The 16,049-nt window shown below is 36.1% G+C and overlaps 1 protein-coding gene across 1 annotated transcript; it reads right to left on the bottom strand.

Annotated features, from left to right (window-relative positions):
- Positions 1 to 1,321: 1,321 nt before the first annotated feature.
- On the bottom strand, positions 1,322 to 15,948 carry LOC110463212 (ras-related protein Rab-18A-like). Its single transcript, XM_021517620.1, has 7 exons — positions 15,862 to 15,948; positions 12,168 to 12,223; positions 8,177 to 8,238; positions 6,901 to 6,973; positions 4,132 to 4,250; positions 2,126 to 2,251; positions 1,322 to 1,665 (listed from the first exon to the last, which is right to left on the bottom strand). The coding sequence occupies exons 1-7, from the start codon at positions 15,930 to 15,932 to the stop codon at positions 1,552 to 1,554; spliced, it is 621 nt and encodes a 206-aa protein (XP_021373295.1). The 5' UTR covers positions 15,933 to 15,948; the 3' UTR covers positions 1,322 to 1,551.
- Positions 15,949 to 16,049: the final 101 nt, after the last annotated feature.

Here is a 16,049-nt window from a genome sequence, read left to right as displayed (position 1 = left end):
AACTCTTCTAATTCAAAAGTTGGAAGGTTCATCATGAAATTTCAGGGGTGAATGAGTTTAACTTCCTGTATACTTAGACAATAGTTTCATTTCCATTATCAAATGATTCAATAATTCAGCAAAATTGGGTCTGCAACTGCCTCTAAAGGCTTGGGTCAAAATTGAACTTGAGTCAGGGAAAATCCTGAGCTGAGAGCCATTAGCATTTTCAGCATTTCTAAGTCATTGTGAAAAATTAGAGAGGCCATAATTTGTAAAATTGTAAGAAAAATGGTAAACAGAAAGAACTAATTTCAGTTTTGAATGGCCAAGGTCCATACGGCCTTCTTCGGAATTATGCCTGTGAGTGGGTAATTGATAATAAGGCAGGTGTAGAAAGTTTCATGAAAATCTAAGCCAACAATCAAGTGTTAAGCTCAAAATTTGGAAAAAAAGCGACTTTTCGTGAAATCCTAGAGAACGGCTGCTAGTCATGTTGCTTTTTAGATTTGGCTCAAAAAACACACCTGAGTGATGATATAATTATCCATAAAAAGTTTCATGAAAATGAAAGCATTCCCTCCAGTTATCACACGGAATCCATTCAAGTGGACAATGACGACACTGCCTATATGCCATCTTTGCAGGCGACACAAACACTAATGGGACATGAAAGGATCTAGTAATTTCTATATTTTTCAAGATTTTTATAGAAAAAATCTCTAGAATCTAAAAAAAATAAAAATTTAAACAAAAATAAATGTTGCAAAAATATTAAAGAAGCTAGCAATGAATAACATTTTTTCCATCATAGAAATAATCTTGTAAAGTAATAATTAGACATTTAATTTCTGGTATTACAACCATAATACATGTGTATGTTATTTCATTAACTGTAAAACAATTGTCATCTTTCCCTTTAAGCCTTAAACTTTTACAAGCTCATTAAAAGATCTAACATTATATTACTTTCAGATACAAAATTATGTTTTGGTATTGGTATTTGATGGACCTTGCAGCAACATTGACTACTTGAAGCATAACCATGCCCTGCTACATGATCGATGCCAGACATTAAGACATACATATGGTATATGTATACATAGTCACATCCTCAATATTCAGGGGTTATGCTCACTTACGCTCTCTACACCCCTGGAATATGTCATAGCCAAATTGAAGACTCAGTTTTGAAACTCAAGCTTCAGGACGAGACGAGAAGACTAGTTTGATCTTTTGATGTACTTTAAAAAGAATCGCATAACGGTAAAATTGACTTGCTTTGAAGTCGAGTGTCGCTCATCTGTAATCTTCAAAGGTCAGGTATCAGCCTAGTGATTGGTCAGGTATTTTTACCGGAGACCAATCAAATAGCTAGTCGCGTGCCTTCAATTTTGCTATAACATATTCCAGGGGTGTGGAGAGCAAAGGTAAGCGTCACCTCTGAATATTGAGGATGACATAGTCAATGGTTTTAAATCAAGGTTTAATATCACAAACAATGGTTCTTCATGTTCTCTTAAGTTTGTTACGCAAGTTATGATTGGTCAGTCTGCATACTGTTTGGTCCACTCATATTACACTACAGTATCCACCACATGCTGCTCCTTGACCTCCATTTGAATCTTGACCTGTTATACGTCTGCCCTGTGTGTCTGTCTCCCATAATCCAGGTGTCTGTATGATCTGTCAATAGTTAACAAATGATTGATATTTAGTTTTAAGGATCAATGTGCAACTGCAGGCAAAACACATGAGAATTCTACTGTAGTTATTCCTACATATTGTGACCTTCCCCGAAATCATTCACCCCTGAAAACACATTTTATCTCCTTTCAATTCAAAGGTTGGAAGAGTACATTATGAAATTTCAGGGGTGAATGAGTTGATTTGGTTTTCGATATAACTGAAGTGCATGTGGGCTAGTTTACTAACGGTAACCACATAACTCAGCTGGTTAAAGTGACAGCATAATGACTGGAGGTCCACTGCTCAAGCCAGTTTTTATCATCTATCATGTTTTCTCATAGAAGTTCTCAAATGTGAAGTGAACTTTTCAAAATGCAGCGTTTCTGGTTTATCTAATACTGAACAGATTACATAGGAAAACAGAATCACAATATCAATTGTCCATCACAACTCCTACCTTTTCCACTAGTTCTTCGAAAGCACACTGCACTCCCTCTTTTGTTTTGGCACTGGCTTCTATAAACAACATGTGGTGTTTCCTCGCAAACTTGAGTCCTTCCTCCTTACTAACCTCTCGTCTTTCCTGCCAACACGACACATAAGGTAAAATACACTAGAATTCAACATATGTGATTTTTCAAAAAGTCGACCAACCAAATAACAAGACAATCATTAAATTTTCAAAATCAATACACAGGAGTTTTCTTGCTTCTTTTCTTTAAAAATTAAATTTTAAAAATCTTCTTTTTTTTTCCGCTTCATAATGTTGAGTGATATTGATTGTTTGAGTGATAATTTAAGCAGAAAAATCTCCCATTTCACTTAATTTGGTATCACAATTTGCAAAATGTATTACCTGTGTTTCCTGCCAACATAAAATATCACATATAATACCCAAATGTTCAGTGTATTTCAATCCTCTGAAGCATCAGTAGGGATGGGCAATCATTTCTTAAATAAATGAATCTTTAACATTTAGTTTACAAAATCAATACACCTGAGTTGTCTCCCTTCATAATATTGGCTGGTTGTAACCGTCACTGTCGAACCAACCTCATTTATTCAAAAAATGATTGCCCTCCCCTAGTGATGCTTCAGACTAAATTTGGTTGAAATCCTCTCTGGTGTTTAGGAGATGCGTTTTAAAGCAAATGTAGCTAACTTTCCCTCCAGGGCCCTGCCCCCCACGGCTCCAGGGGTCAAAGCAACCTCATTTATTTAAGAAATTATTGCCCATCCCAACAGATGCTTCAGACTTAATTTGGTTGAAATCCTCTCTGGTGTTTAGGAGATGTGTTTTAAAGCAAATGTAGCTAACTTTCCCTTCAGGGCCCTGCCCCCCACGGCTCCAGGGGTCAAACCAACCTCATTTATTTAAGAACTGATTGCCCTCCCCTAGTGATGCTTCAGACTAAATTTGGTTGAAATCCTCTCTGGCGTTAAGCAGGAGATGCGTTTTAAAGCAAATTTAGCTATGTTCCCCTTCAGGGCCCTGCCCCCCTAGCCTCAGGGGTCAAACCAACCTCATTTATTTAAGAAATTATTGCCCATCCCTACTGATGCTTCAGACTTAATTTGGTTGAAACCCTCTCTGGTGTTTAGGAGATGTGTTTTAAAGCAAATTTAGCTAACTTTCCCTTCAGGGCCCTGCCCCCCACGCCTCCAGGGGTCAAACCAACCTCATTTATTTAAGAAATGATTGCCCTCCCCTAGTGATGCTTCAGACTAAATTTGGTTGAAATCCTCTCTGGCGTTAAGCAGGAGATGCGTTTTAAAGCAAATTTAGCTATGTTCCCCTTCAGGGCCCTGCCCCCCACGGCTCCAGGGGTCGAACCAACCTCATTTGTTTAAGAAATGATTGCCCATCCCTACTGATGCTTCAGACTAAATTTGGTTGAAATCCTCTTTGGCGTTTAGGAGGAGATAGGTTTTAAAGAAAAAGTTGACGACGGACGACGACGGACGCTGCGCCACAACATAAGCTCACTATGGTCCTTTGGACCAGGTGAGCTAAGAATGTAGGAGAAAATCTCTGGACAAAAAATCAAATACTGAAATGAACAACAGGCAATAACTTTTGGAAAAAATTGTCGAATCAAAATTCTTTTAAGGGAGACACAACTTCATATCATGATTATAATGTATACCAAGTTTCAAAGAGATCGGTCGAGGATGTAGGAGATTGCCGGACAAACAAAAGTTTCCGGCCGGCCGGACAACCCCATACCATAATACTTCCATCAAATTTGACGGGCGTATAAAAACAATTTGATGATTCTATCAGCTGTAGCTGCAGGGTACACTGCAGTTAAGACCCAAACAGGTTCTTCATTTATATCTTACTTGAAAATTTTAAATCAAGCCTTATCCTTTGATGATAAAAAATGTTTTGCGACTCACAATTGGCATTATATATATACCATAATCAACATTATATATATATACCATAATCAATGTTCTTACATTGTCTATCTTGTTTCCGACAAGCATTTTGATGAGATCATGTTTTGTTGAGAAAGTCTCCAATTCATTTAGCCATTGTTCTAGTTTGTTGAAAGAGGCCTTGCTGGTGACATCATACACTGTACATAATGAGAAGACAAACATTACTTAGATTAGACATTGTTTAAGTCTAACAGATGAATAGTTCCTTGTGCAAATAAATACTGCAGCGTAGAGCAGAAAATCTTCGCCCTTCATTGGTAAAATCCATATTCGTCGCCCTTAATATTTAATTACTATGCACCATATAATGTGAACTAATATTTGCTGTTATGATAAATTCGTCCTCATTACAGAGGGCAAAAACAGCGAGAGTTAAACTGCAGTGAAAATGTGTTTGCATACAGTAGTAGATGATATCCACTTTGTATACAGTAGTAGATGATATCCACTTTGTATACAGTAGTAGATGATATCCACTTTGTATACAGTAGTAGATGATATCCACTTTGTATACAGTAGTAGATGATATCCACTTTGTATACAGTAGTAGATGATATCCACTTTGTATACAGTAGTAGATGATATCCACTTTGTATACAGTAGTAGATGATATCCACTTTGTATACAGTAGTAGATGATATCCACTTTGTATACAGTAGTAGATGATATCCACTTTGTATACAGTAGTAGATGATATCCACTTTGTATACAGTAGTAGATGATATCCACTTTGTATACAGTAGTAGATGATATCCACTTTGTATACAGTAGTAGATGATATCCACTTTGTATACAGTAGTAGATGATATCCACTTTGTATACAGTAGTAGATGATATCCACTTTGTATACAGTAGTAGATGATATCCACTTTGTATACAGTAGTAGATGATATCCACTTTGTATACAGTAGTAGATGATATCCACTTTGTATACAGTAGTAGATGATATCCACTTTGTATACAGTAGTAGATGATATCCACTTTGTATACAGTAGTAGATGATATCCACTTTGTATACAGTAGTAGATGATATCCACTTTGTATACAGTAGTAGATGATATCCACTTTGTATACAGTAGTAGATGATATCCACTTTGTATACAGTAGTAGATGATATCCACTTTGTATACAGTAGTAGATGATATCCACTTTGTATACAGTAGTAGATGATATCCACTTTGTATACAGTAGTAGATGATATCCACTTTGTATACAGTAGTAGATGATATCCACTTTGTATACAGTAGTAGATGATATCCACTTTGTATACAGTAGTAGATGATATCCACTTTGTATACAGTAGTAGATGATATCCACTTTGTATACAGTAGTAGATGATATCCACTTTGTATACAGTAGTAGATGATATCCACTTTGTATACAGTAGTAGATGATATCCACTTTGTATACAGTAGTAGATGATATCCACTTTGTATACAGTAGTAGATGATATCCACTTTGTATACAGTAGTAGATGATATCCACTTTGTATACAGTAGTAGATGATATCCACTTTGTATACAGTAGTAGATGATATCCACTTTGTATACAGTAGTAGATGATATCCACTTTGTATACAGTAGTAGATGATATCCACTTTGTATACAGTAGTAGATGATATCCACTTTGTATACAGTAGTAGATGATATCCACTTTGTATACAGTAGTAGATGATATCCACTTTGTATACAGTAGTAGATGATATCCACTTTGTATACAGTAGTAGATGATATCCACTTTGTATACAGTAGTAGATGATATCCACTTTGTATACAGTAGTAGATGATATCCACTTTGTATACAGTAGTAGATGATATCCACTTTGTATACAGTAGTAGATGATATCCACTTTGTATACAGTAGTAGATGATATCCACTTTGTATACAGTAGTAGATGATATCCACTTTGTATACAGTAGTAGATGATATCCACTTTGTATACAGTAGTAGATGATATCCACTTTGTATACAGTAGTAGATGATATCCACTTTGTATACAGTAGTAGATGATATCCACTTTGTATACAGTAGTAGATGATATCCACTTTGTATACAGTAGTAGATGATATCCACTTTGTATACAGTAGTAGATGATATCCACTTTGTATACAGTAGTAGATGATATCCACTTTGTATACAGTAGTAGATGATATCCACTTTGTATACAGTAGTAGATGATATCCACTTTGTATACAGTAGTAGATGATATCCACTTTGTATACAGTAGAAGATGATATCCACTTGTAGACCTACTGCAATTTTCATAGACCAGACTCGGACCAAATATGTTTACTTAGTTTCAATTAATTCTTGATGACAGGAAATTAAGAAAATATGTGTAATTATTAAGACAGAAAGAAAATTATTTACATCAAACTATTTCTCTCAATACTATAATTGTCATTGAATAACACACATCACTGACAACTTGCTCTCGAGTGCTCAACTTATTTTCTTGAATGCTGGAAGTGAAGTGGTCGACACACCTGAGTGCAAACAATACTATTATGAAGCGATTCATATGTAAAGTCTAAGTTGAGTGCTGGAGGAAATATGTCAAGCACTGGAGATAATTAATGTAAAAAATTGTGCTATATGTTCCATTGTATATATCAATGTTTACTTTGGAAATAATAGTAGAATTATATTGTTGACAGCTCTATGTATCCGAGTCAACATGTATCAGCCTTTACAGAATATAAGTAGTACGGTATTGTGTATATTGGAGCCTTTCATCAATTATTTCTGCATATATGAAATATATTTACTGATCAGATATAAACATACCTAGAATGACACCCTGAGCTCCTCTGTAGTAGCTTGGTGTCAGTGTTCGGAATCGCTCTTGACCTGCAGTGTCCTATAATAAACACAGTAAGACATTCTTAGTTATCATATATGTACATGTTGTATCTAGTCACTTGCTACTATCTCAGGAAACAGACATTTTATTGTAGCCATGGAATAAAACTGCAGTAAAACAAGATGGGCTCGCATTTTTGTGTTTGTATATTATTCTATGTAATTATAATTATATGTTTATAAATAAGCAGTCATGTAGGGGTGCAAGAAATCTCTATCTTATATGCCATTTACAAGTGGAGCGTGGAGCATTAAGTGTGACGTCATAATGGAATGGAATCAATGACATCATGCCCTACAATCAGATGACGTGATGTCATGCCCTACAATCAGATGACGTGATGTCATGCCCTACAATCAGATGACGTGATATCATGCCCTACAATCAGATGACGTGATGTCATGCCCTACAATCAGATGACATGATGTCTTGCCCTACAATCAGATGACGTGATGTCATGCCCTACAATCAGATGACGTGATGTCATGCCCTACAATCAGATGACGTGATGTCATGCCCTACATTCAGATGACATGATGTCATGCCCTACAATCAGATAATGTGATGTCAGCCCTACAATCAGATGACGTGATGTCACGCCCTACAATCAGATGACATGATGTCATGCTCTACAATTAGATGACGTGATGTCATGCCCTACAATCAGATGACGTGATGTCATGCCCTACAATCAGATGACGTGATGTCATGCCCTGCAGTCACCAGTATTTTCATCTGATATGTAGATTTTACATAAATTGTAGGAAAGATATGAAAGAAAAATTCAAAGCTTAACACATATCTACTGACAGTGAAAAAATATCTCCCCAAAACCAGAAAATATTTGTAAACAGTTCATAAATCTCCACTCCCTGTTTGATAGAAAAGAACTCTTAGGATCTAAACTAGACAATATAGATAACAATAACCTACATTTGAAATGTTGATGAAGTTCTCTTCAAGATAAATATATATATATATATAACCAAATTCAAAGTTTGATGACAGTTCAGTTGACAGTCTGATATCATATATTGGAACTAAACCAAGACATCATACGGACAGATGAACCTTCGTACAGACCCAGGAAAAAGTTAACACTTTGATCAATATAAGCCAACACTGCCATATCATGTTGTGGGACATGAACATTTCACGTTAAGAGTACATACTTACAGTTTATTTCAAAAAGATACATACCCAGATTGCAAGTTTTGCTTTGTTACCATCAACCTGTAGAGTTTTCACTTTAAAGTCGACACCTGTCAGAAATGCGAGAATCAAAGTAACGATCCATATCTTTGAGTACATGCATGTATACATTACATTATAATGGTAATACTCCAATAGGTCATCTAAATGTAATTCTTGTTTTCTCTTCAAAGCGAATGTTTATTTACTGGTTTGTGTCGTAATAACAACGTTAAATTTACGGTAAACCTCCGGTCAGTTCGAATCGGCGGATAGTTCGAACACATATTTTTTTCAATTAAAACAATAATTTTCTAGCTAGTGATAGTTCAAACTCTGATTGACCCTATTTCGGATAGTCTGAACTTGTCAAATGAAAACGTAAAGTAAGATTTTTTTCGGCAAACTCCATTGAAAGCTTGCGGCGATCGGCCCCGGAAAAATGCTTTGATCAACAGACACGTCTATAAGGGTAATGGGTTGTATGTGTGAGCATTGCAGTACAGCTGTGACAGACAAACCATAAATATATGTCACAGATTTTAGCGTTGATTCATTTTTTTTACATTGTTTGAAAAATACATCGTGCACGAGACAGCCAATTGCAACTTAGGCCCCGACAATGTATAAATAACATGCGATCAGTACGAACTGATGTCACGCTGTATGGCTGTACGCTAAGAAATCGCCCGTGTGTTGTCAAATACAGTGTTAACTAAGCATTATGATTATTTTATTGCGACCAGACATCCCTTAATTATTGCCAATCAAGGTATTACCTGTAAACGTGTGCCCTCACACCAGGTATCTGGGTACCGTAGGGCAGGACACGATGTCGCGGTAGGAATCGGCCGCCCAGCCATGGCAGGGACAGTATATGGTCATGGTGAGCGACGAGATTAGCATTCATGTCAAAGCCCAAACAATCCACAGGTGTCCCAATTAGCGATGGGTAATTTTGAAGGTTTCAAATAAATTTGGTAGGTATTAGGACTATATCACTTATAATTTAAAGCAGACATGTTGATGTTCTGACATAATTTTACTAACATATAGACCTATATTTACTGTACAGTAGCGCCTTGTAAACGCAACAGGTTATGTAGACTATGTTTTCAATTTATTAAACGGACCATTCATTACGAAATAACATATACAATAGTTTCTGATTCAAATAAAACCTAACCACGCAGATATTTAGGTCTCTGATACAAGCTAGTATAGGTAGTCTTAACTTTTGTGTCACAAATGAAACGTGTACTGTTTCGGGGCCTACACAAGGGCCTCTGCTTCGCAATAACGATCATAATTATCACGAAATGAAGAAAGTTTAATGATCAATTAACATTCAATTAAATAATATACTATCATTTTACCCATTTATAAATGTGCCATTGTTCTATGCCAGGCCGTCGTTGTTACGTATCGACCTTACATTGGATATATAGAGGCATATTACTCTGGTGAAGAAAATATGTCGGGTATATGTTTGTGACTTCATTTGCACTTTGCCGAAATTTTTGCCGATAGTTCGAACTCACGCTTATTTTCTGAAGCATAATTTTGTATAATCCGAACAGGTTCTTCAATATTTATTTAATTTTGTTCGAACTGACCGAAGGTTTACCGTAATTCAGGTGTAATGGGCTATACAACATCCGACGGGAGGTTATTCAGCACTATTTATTATAGTTTATATGTTTTGGCACACTAGGTATGCCATCTTCGGAACCAAGTTAAGTTTAATTTCTAGTCATATGGATATGTTGTCCAAAGATCTAGACGATGGAGCAAAATCATGACTATTAAGTTCAAAGGGACGCTTGAATGCGCTATCTCACTGAAATGCCATTAACCTGTTCACTTATTCTGCTGGGTGCCTTTAACTCATTCACCCCTGAAATTTCATAATGAAAGTGTGTGAAACGAAAGAATGTGAAACGAAAGTGTGTGAAACGAAAGAGTGTGAAACGAAAGAGTGTGAAACGAAAGTGTGTGAAACGAAAGAGTGTGAAACGAAAGTGTGTGAAACGAAAGAATGTGAAACGGAAGTGTGAAACGAAAGAGTGTGAAACGAAAGTATTTGAAACGAAAGAGTGTGACACGAAAGTGTGTGAAATGAAAGAGTGTGAAACGAAAGAGTGTGAAACGAAAGTGTGTGAAATGAAAGAGTGTGAAACGATAGTGTGTGAAATGAAAGAGTGTGAAACGAAAGTGTGTGAAATGAAAGAGTGTGAAACAAAAGAGTGTGAAATGAAAGAATGTGAAACGAAAGAGTGTGAAATGAAAGAGTGTGAAACGAAAGAGTGTGAAACGAAAGAGTGTGAAACGAAAGTGTGTGAAATGAAAGAGTGTTAAACGAAAGAGTGTGAAACGAAAGTGTGTGAAACGAAAGAGTGTGAAATGAAAGCCTGTAAAACGAAAGAATGTGAAATGAAAGAGTGTGAAACGAAAGTGTGTGAAACGAAAGTGTGTAAAACGAAAAAGTGTGAAACCAAAGTGTGTGAAACAAAAGTGTGAAACAAAAGTGTGTGACGAAAGTGTGTGAAACAAAAGAGTGTAAAACGAAAGTGTGTGAAACAAAAAAGTGTGAAACGAAATAATGAGAAACGAAAGAGTGTGAAACAAAAGTGTGTGAAACGAAAGAGTGTGACACGAAAAAGTGTGAAACGAAAGAGTGTGAAACGAAAGAGTGTGAAACGAAAGAGTGTGAAATGAAAGTGTGTGAAATGAAAGAGTGTGAAACAAAAGTGTGTGAAACAAAAGAGTTTGAAATGAAAGAGTGTAAAACGAAAGAGTGTGAAACGAAAGAGTGTGAAACGAAAGAGTGTGAAACGAAAGTGTGTGACGAAAGAGTGTGAAATGAAAGAGTGTGAAACGCGACTGAAACTGCTTTGCTCGACTTATCTTTCCATTTTGTGTATCAAAATAACTCAGAAAAGCATTCATTAGATACAGACACGCCTGTTTTGATAATAACACACCCTGCAGTAACTAGGAGATAATAACACACCCTGCAGTAACTAGGAGATCATTTGACCACAAAATGTAGAATTCAAGTTTGTGTGAGTTTGGACTTGAATGGGGAGTTTCAAGAGAGATTGGTAAATTTTGGTCAAAATGAGGGAGTCTTCCTCCTAATGAGGGATAGGCGACAGCTAGGAGTCGCATTACTTTGACTGCAGCTGACCAAAGGTGCCTAGCTAATAGCTAAAGTGATCTGGAAGTTACCAAAAAACTGAAAGAGTAGGTTTACAAGAAATGGATAACTTATGTTACACTTTGTAAAGAATCTAACTTAATAGTATATGACACAAGTCTGAAAATAATCTCTTTGTAAGTAGGAATAGACAACAGTCATATATTATAAGACTTATTAATAAGAGCAAGAATTTTAGATCAAGGATTTTCATAGATATTATATTTCAACAGAAAATATATGTCACAGTGGCCTACTGTACCTTTAAAATATTGGTGTTGTACTCCTTAAGATGCACCCACATATGAAATATGATGACTATTGAACTTTTAAACAGTATAGTACACTACTGGTAACCCTGTTTGTTAAAATTTGCCCGCCAATGTACTAATACTATAGCAATTATAAGCTAACAAAAATACTTCCATTTTAATAAGATCAGTTAAATCTGTACTGCCAGGAATATATTTGAGGCAGGTTAGGATACTTGTACTGCAACATTTATATTTTAACATTTGTGAAGAAATGTGTAGTACAGAGTACTTCTTTCAATTTTCCCCTCTAACCCTTCACCACTGTAGACCATGATAGACTTATCCAGATCAATGCATGGAAGAGTTTTCTAAAAATTTACATAGGGGTGAAAGGGTTAAGGCTAATTCATCTTTATGTAATGGAGCAAAATGCTACGTCTAACCAAGATTTTGTACAGACAGATGAAGATTCAATGGAAAAGGTAAACGAACTGTGGTGGGGACATAGTGATATGGATTGACAAACAGGTAAACATGTAATACTGACCTATTGTGGCTGCCTGCTCTGGGTCAAATGTGTCATCTGTGAATCTCAGCAACAAACTACAACAAACAATAGATCTATTGTAATAAGAGTTCAAAGTCTGGGTACAGGCCTAATAACGGTACAGGCCTAATAACTAATCAAAACAAATACCTCACAGGATCTAATAATTTGAAGTGAATTTTGGATTGATAATTACAGGTACAATCATAATTCTTACAAGAATATGGTACAATATCAAGGATACAGTATTTCAAATAAAGATGTCAGTAATTAAAAGGTTTTTTTATTAAGGGGAAACTGGTGTAAGCTTTTATTGAAGTTTGGTTGCACCTCCATCCTTCACCCATATCTACAAGTAATTTCTGTTTGGTAATAAAACTATATCTGCTATGGTTTTTAACTTTTTAGCAATTTTCTGTTTGATTAATCTATTTATCATATGTTTACTAATAATAACACCCTTTTTGTATGTGTAATAAGTCTAAAATTTCCACAAGTTGATATCAGCCCGGGTGATATCACAACCCCTTAGAGTGATAGCACACACCCTTGAAAGTGATATCACACCCCCTAGAAAAGTGATATCACACCCCCTAGAAAAGTGATATCAAACCCCCTAGAAAACTGATATCACACCCCCTAGAAAAGTGATATCACACCCCTCCCAAATTTCCTGATTTTGCCGCTTCCGCTTAATGCGGTCTTCTTTTAATGTAATCGAACGAATTGTTGGCATGGGATAACTGCGGTTTCATGGAAAATAATTTAAAGATTGTTTTACCTAAGTTTTATTAACCATATCATTTTGTAGGGACATTTGACCCCTGTGACCTTGAAAGTTGGTCAAGGTCATTCATTTGAACAAACTTGGAAGTCCTTTATCCAAACATGCTACAGGCCCAATTTCAGTACGCTGGGCCTTTTGGTTATTGAGAAGTGGTTTGAAGATTTTACGACATTTGACCCCTGTGACCTTGAAAGTGGGTCAAGGTCATTCATTTGAACAAACTTGGTAGCCCTTCATCCCAGCATGCTACAGGTCCAATATCAGTATCCTGGGCCTTTGGTTATTGAGAAGAAGTGGTTTAAAGATATTACGACATTTGACCCGTGATGCTACTGCAGGCCCAAATTTCAGTACGCTGGGCCTTTTGGTTATTGAGAAGTGGTTTGAAGATTTAATGAAATTTGACCCCTGTGACCTTCAAAGTGGGTCAAGGTCATTCATTTGAAGAAACTTGGTAGCCCTTTATCCGAACATGCTACAGGTCCAATATCAGTACCCTGGGCCTTTGGTTATTGAGAAGTGGTTTAAAGATATTACGACATTTGACCCCTGTGACCTTGAAAGTGGGTCAAGGTCATTCATTTGAACAAACTTGGTAGCCCTTCATCCCAGCATGCTACAGGTCCAATATCAGTACCCTGGGCCTTTGGTTATTGAGAAGTGGTTTAAAGATATTACGACATTTGACCCATGATGCTACTGCAGGCCCAAATTTCAGTACGCTGGGCCTTTTGGTTATTGAGAAGTGGTTTGAAGATTTTACAAAATTTGACCCCTGTGACCTTCAAAGTGGGTCAAGGTCATTCATTTGAACAAACTTGGTAGCCCTTTATCCGAACATGCTACAGGTCCAATATCAGTACCCTGGACCTTTGGTTATTGAGAAGTGGTTTAAAGATATTACGACATTTGACCCCTGTGACCTTGAAAGTGGGTCAAGGTCATTCATTTGAACAAACTTGGTAGCCCTTCATCCCAGCATGCTACAGGTCCAATATCAGTACCCTGGGCCTTTTGGGAATTCAGAAGAAGTTGTTTAAAGTAAAAAGTTGACACCGGACGGTAGCCGGACACCTGACGGACACCGGACGCTGGAAGCCGCACCATGCCATAAGCTCACTTAGCCAGCCCTCCAGGCCAGGTAAGCTAAAAATGTTAAGTTCAAAACAGGTCAAAAGTCTAAAATATTTGAAATTACTTTTTAATTTTAACTTGACTTCTTATATCTTACCCCACAGGAACCTCCATGCAAAATATCAGCATCCTAATACACAAATTTAATGAATGACAAGCGTCTAAATAACTTGCAGGTAAAACTTTAATATTTTCACCCTGACGCTCACGCCGGGGGTATTAATGTTCTTAGAACAGGCGAGCTAAAAATGAGCAGGAAATCAATAAATTCTTTTTTGGAATAATAAACAATTATAATAAATAAACAGGAAATTAATAATCAGATTTGTTTTCTGAAATTTAACATTGCCTATAGCTTCCTTATTTCCAATTGATAAAAAGTTTTTTGAGAAATTTAATAAGGTCATGTGAAAGTACAGATACCTACAAATATGTAAACTCTCACATAATAGATCATACACCCTGTATAGAGATAATATACCCTAGTTAAGTTTCATGGTTCATTGGTGGGCAGTAAGCCAAAAGTAATTAATGACACTGATAATTATATAAATGAACACCTGGTTGTGTACCTCAACACAGGTAAATCTTTCAATTCTTTTTGATGGTCCAAATGAAGTGATGTTATATAAAACAGACAAGAGATAAACAGAACCACATGTCATGTTACATAATTTTTTCTTGGTGGGGGCCTGGGGTCTTGTTTCCGGGTGTGACCCGGACAACCTGGGTGAGTTGACAGGTGTGCATGTATGAAACGGATTATATAATCCTAGAGGGGAACATGTATTGTTATACAAGAAATGCGGTATTAGTCTGGCCTGGCTAATATGTATACCTACTGAGCTCTATTGTATGTAAATCTCTAGCTGTATATCCACCTTCCTGAAATAGCTCTTTTGAGCTTTTTTTCTTCTATTTTTAAGAAATTGACACTCAGTTGAATTTAACAAACATCTCATCATTATGTTGATCACAGAAGACAGAATCTTAAGAAAATTTGAGAAACCAAAATGGAACAATTCATCATATAAGTCAGTTTATGAAAATAACTGACAGCATTTGAAATAATATTTCTATATTTCAAAAAAGTTTTGACAATTTCTGACAAATTTTAGTAATTATACAATTTTCCATGTTTAGAAATATGATGGAATATTTATGTTAACTTGAAGCACCGTTCTGTTTCCCAGGAGGTTTTTTTCATTTCAATTTTTTCAATATTATAAATCTTGGTTGAGAATGCATACCGTTCAGTTTTATGGAAAATGAAAAATGCTGCATCAAATATATCAAAAGCGTTCCATTTTGGGGACCCTAGGCTACACTGCTAAATCACTGAATCAGCAGTAACGTTACTAGTCAGTGTGGACCTAAAAGCATGTGATGAGTGAAATGTGCTGTAAAATGCACACAAGTAATCAATATTTATTTATTGTTGATACAAAATGACTCCCAAATAACTGTCTGTTTAAATATGTGTGCATCACGGACTTAAATAGAAAATGTGCATGGTTCAGTAACCATGACCCTATTCATATATATGCCAATGTCTATTTTTAGTAACAACAGACTTGAGACATCAAAACAAACGAACGTGACACAAGAATAAAAGTTTGTTTTGATAACAGAACCTTATGGCATTCAAACCTATAGGTGTCCTGTTTTCAAAACAAGTCAAACTTAAACTATGGTAAACGGTGCAGCATAAATTGTATAAAACGAATGCCAAGCAACATTTTTATCAAATGTCAATTTTTTTCTCTTGTGTACCTTGATTTCCCAACTCCACTTTCACCTATTATCAAAATCTTCAATGTTGTTAAAACTTCGTGTTCGTCCATGCTTTCTTCTTCACGCAGATGAGAGTACTTGGAAAAAGAAACAAGAGTAATTGAACGCAGGCTGGTAAAAATAGACGATGATTCAATGTATGAATCCAGAAAATGATATGGCGCAGT

The sequence above is a fragment of the Mizuhopecten yessoensis genome, unplaced genomic scaffold (assembly GCF_002113885.1).
Source record: "Mizuhopecten yessoensis strain PY_sf001 unplaced genomic scaffold, ASM211388v2 scaffold10877, whole genome shotgun sequence".
Classification (NCBI taxonomy): Eukaryota; Metazoa; Mollusca; class Bivalvia; order Pectinida; family Pectinidae; genus Mizuhopecten; species Mizuhopecten yessoensis.
This window is presented reverse-complemented; position numbering and strand designations above follow the sequence as displayed.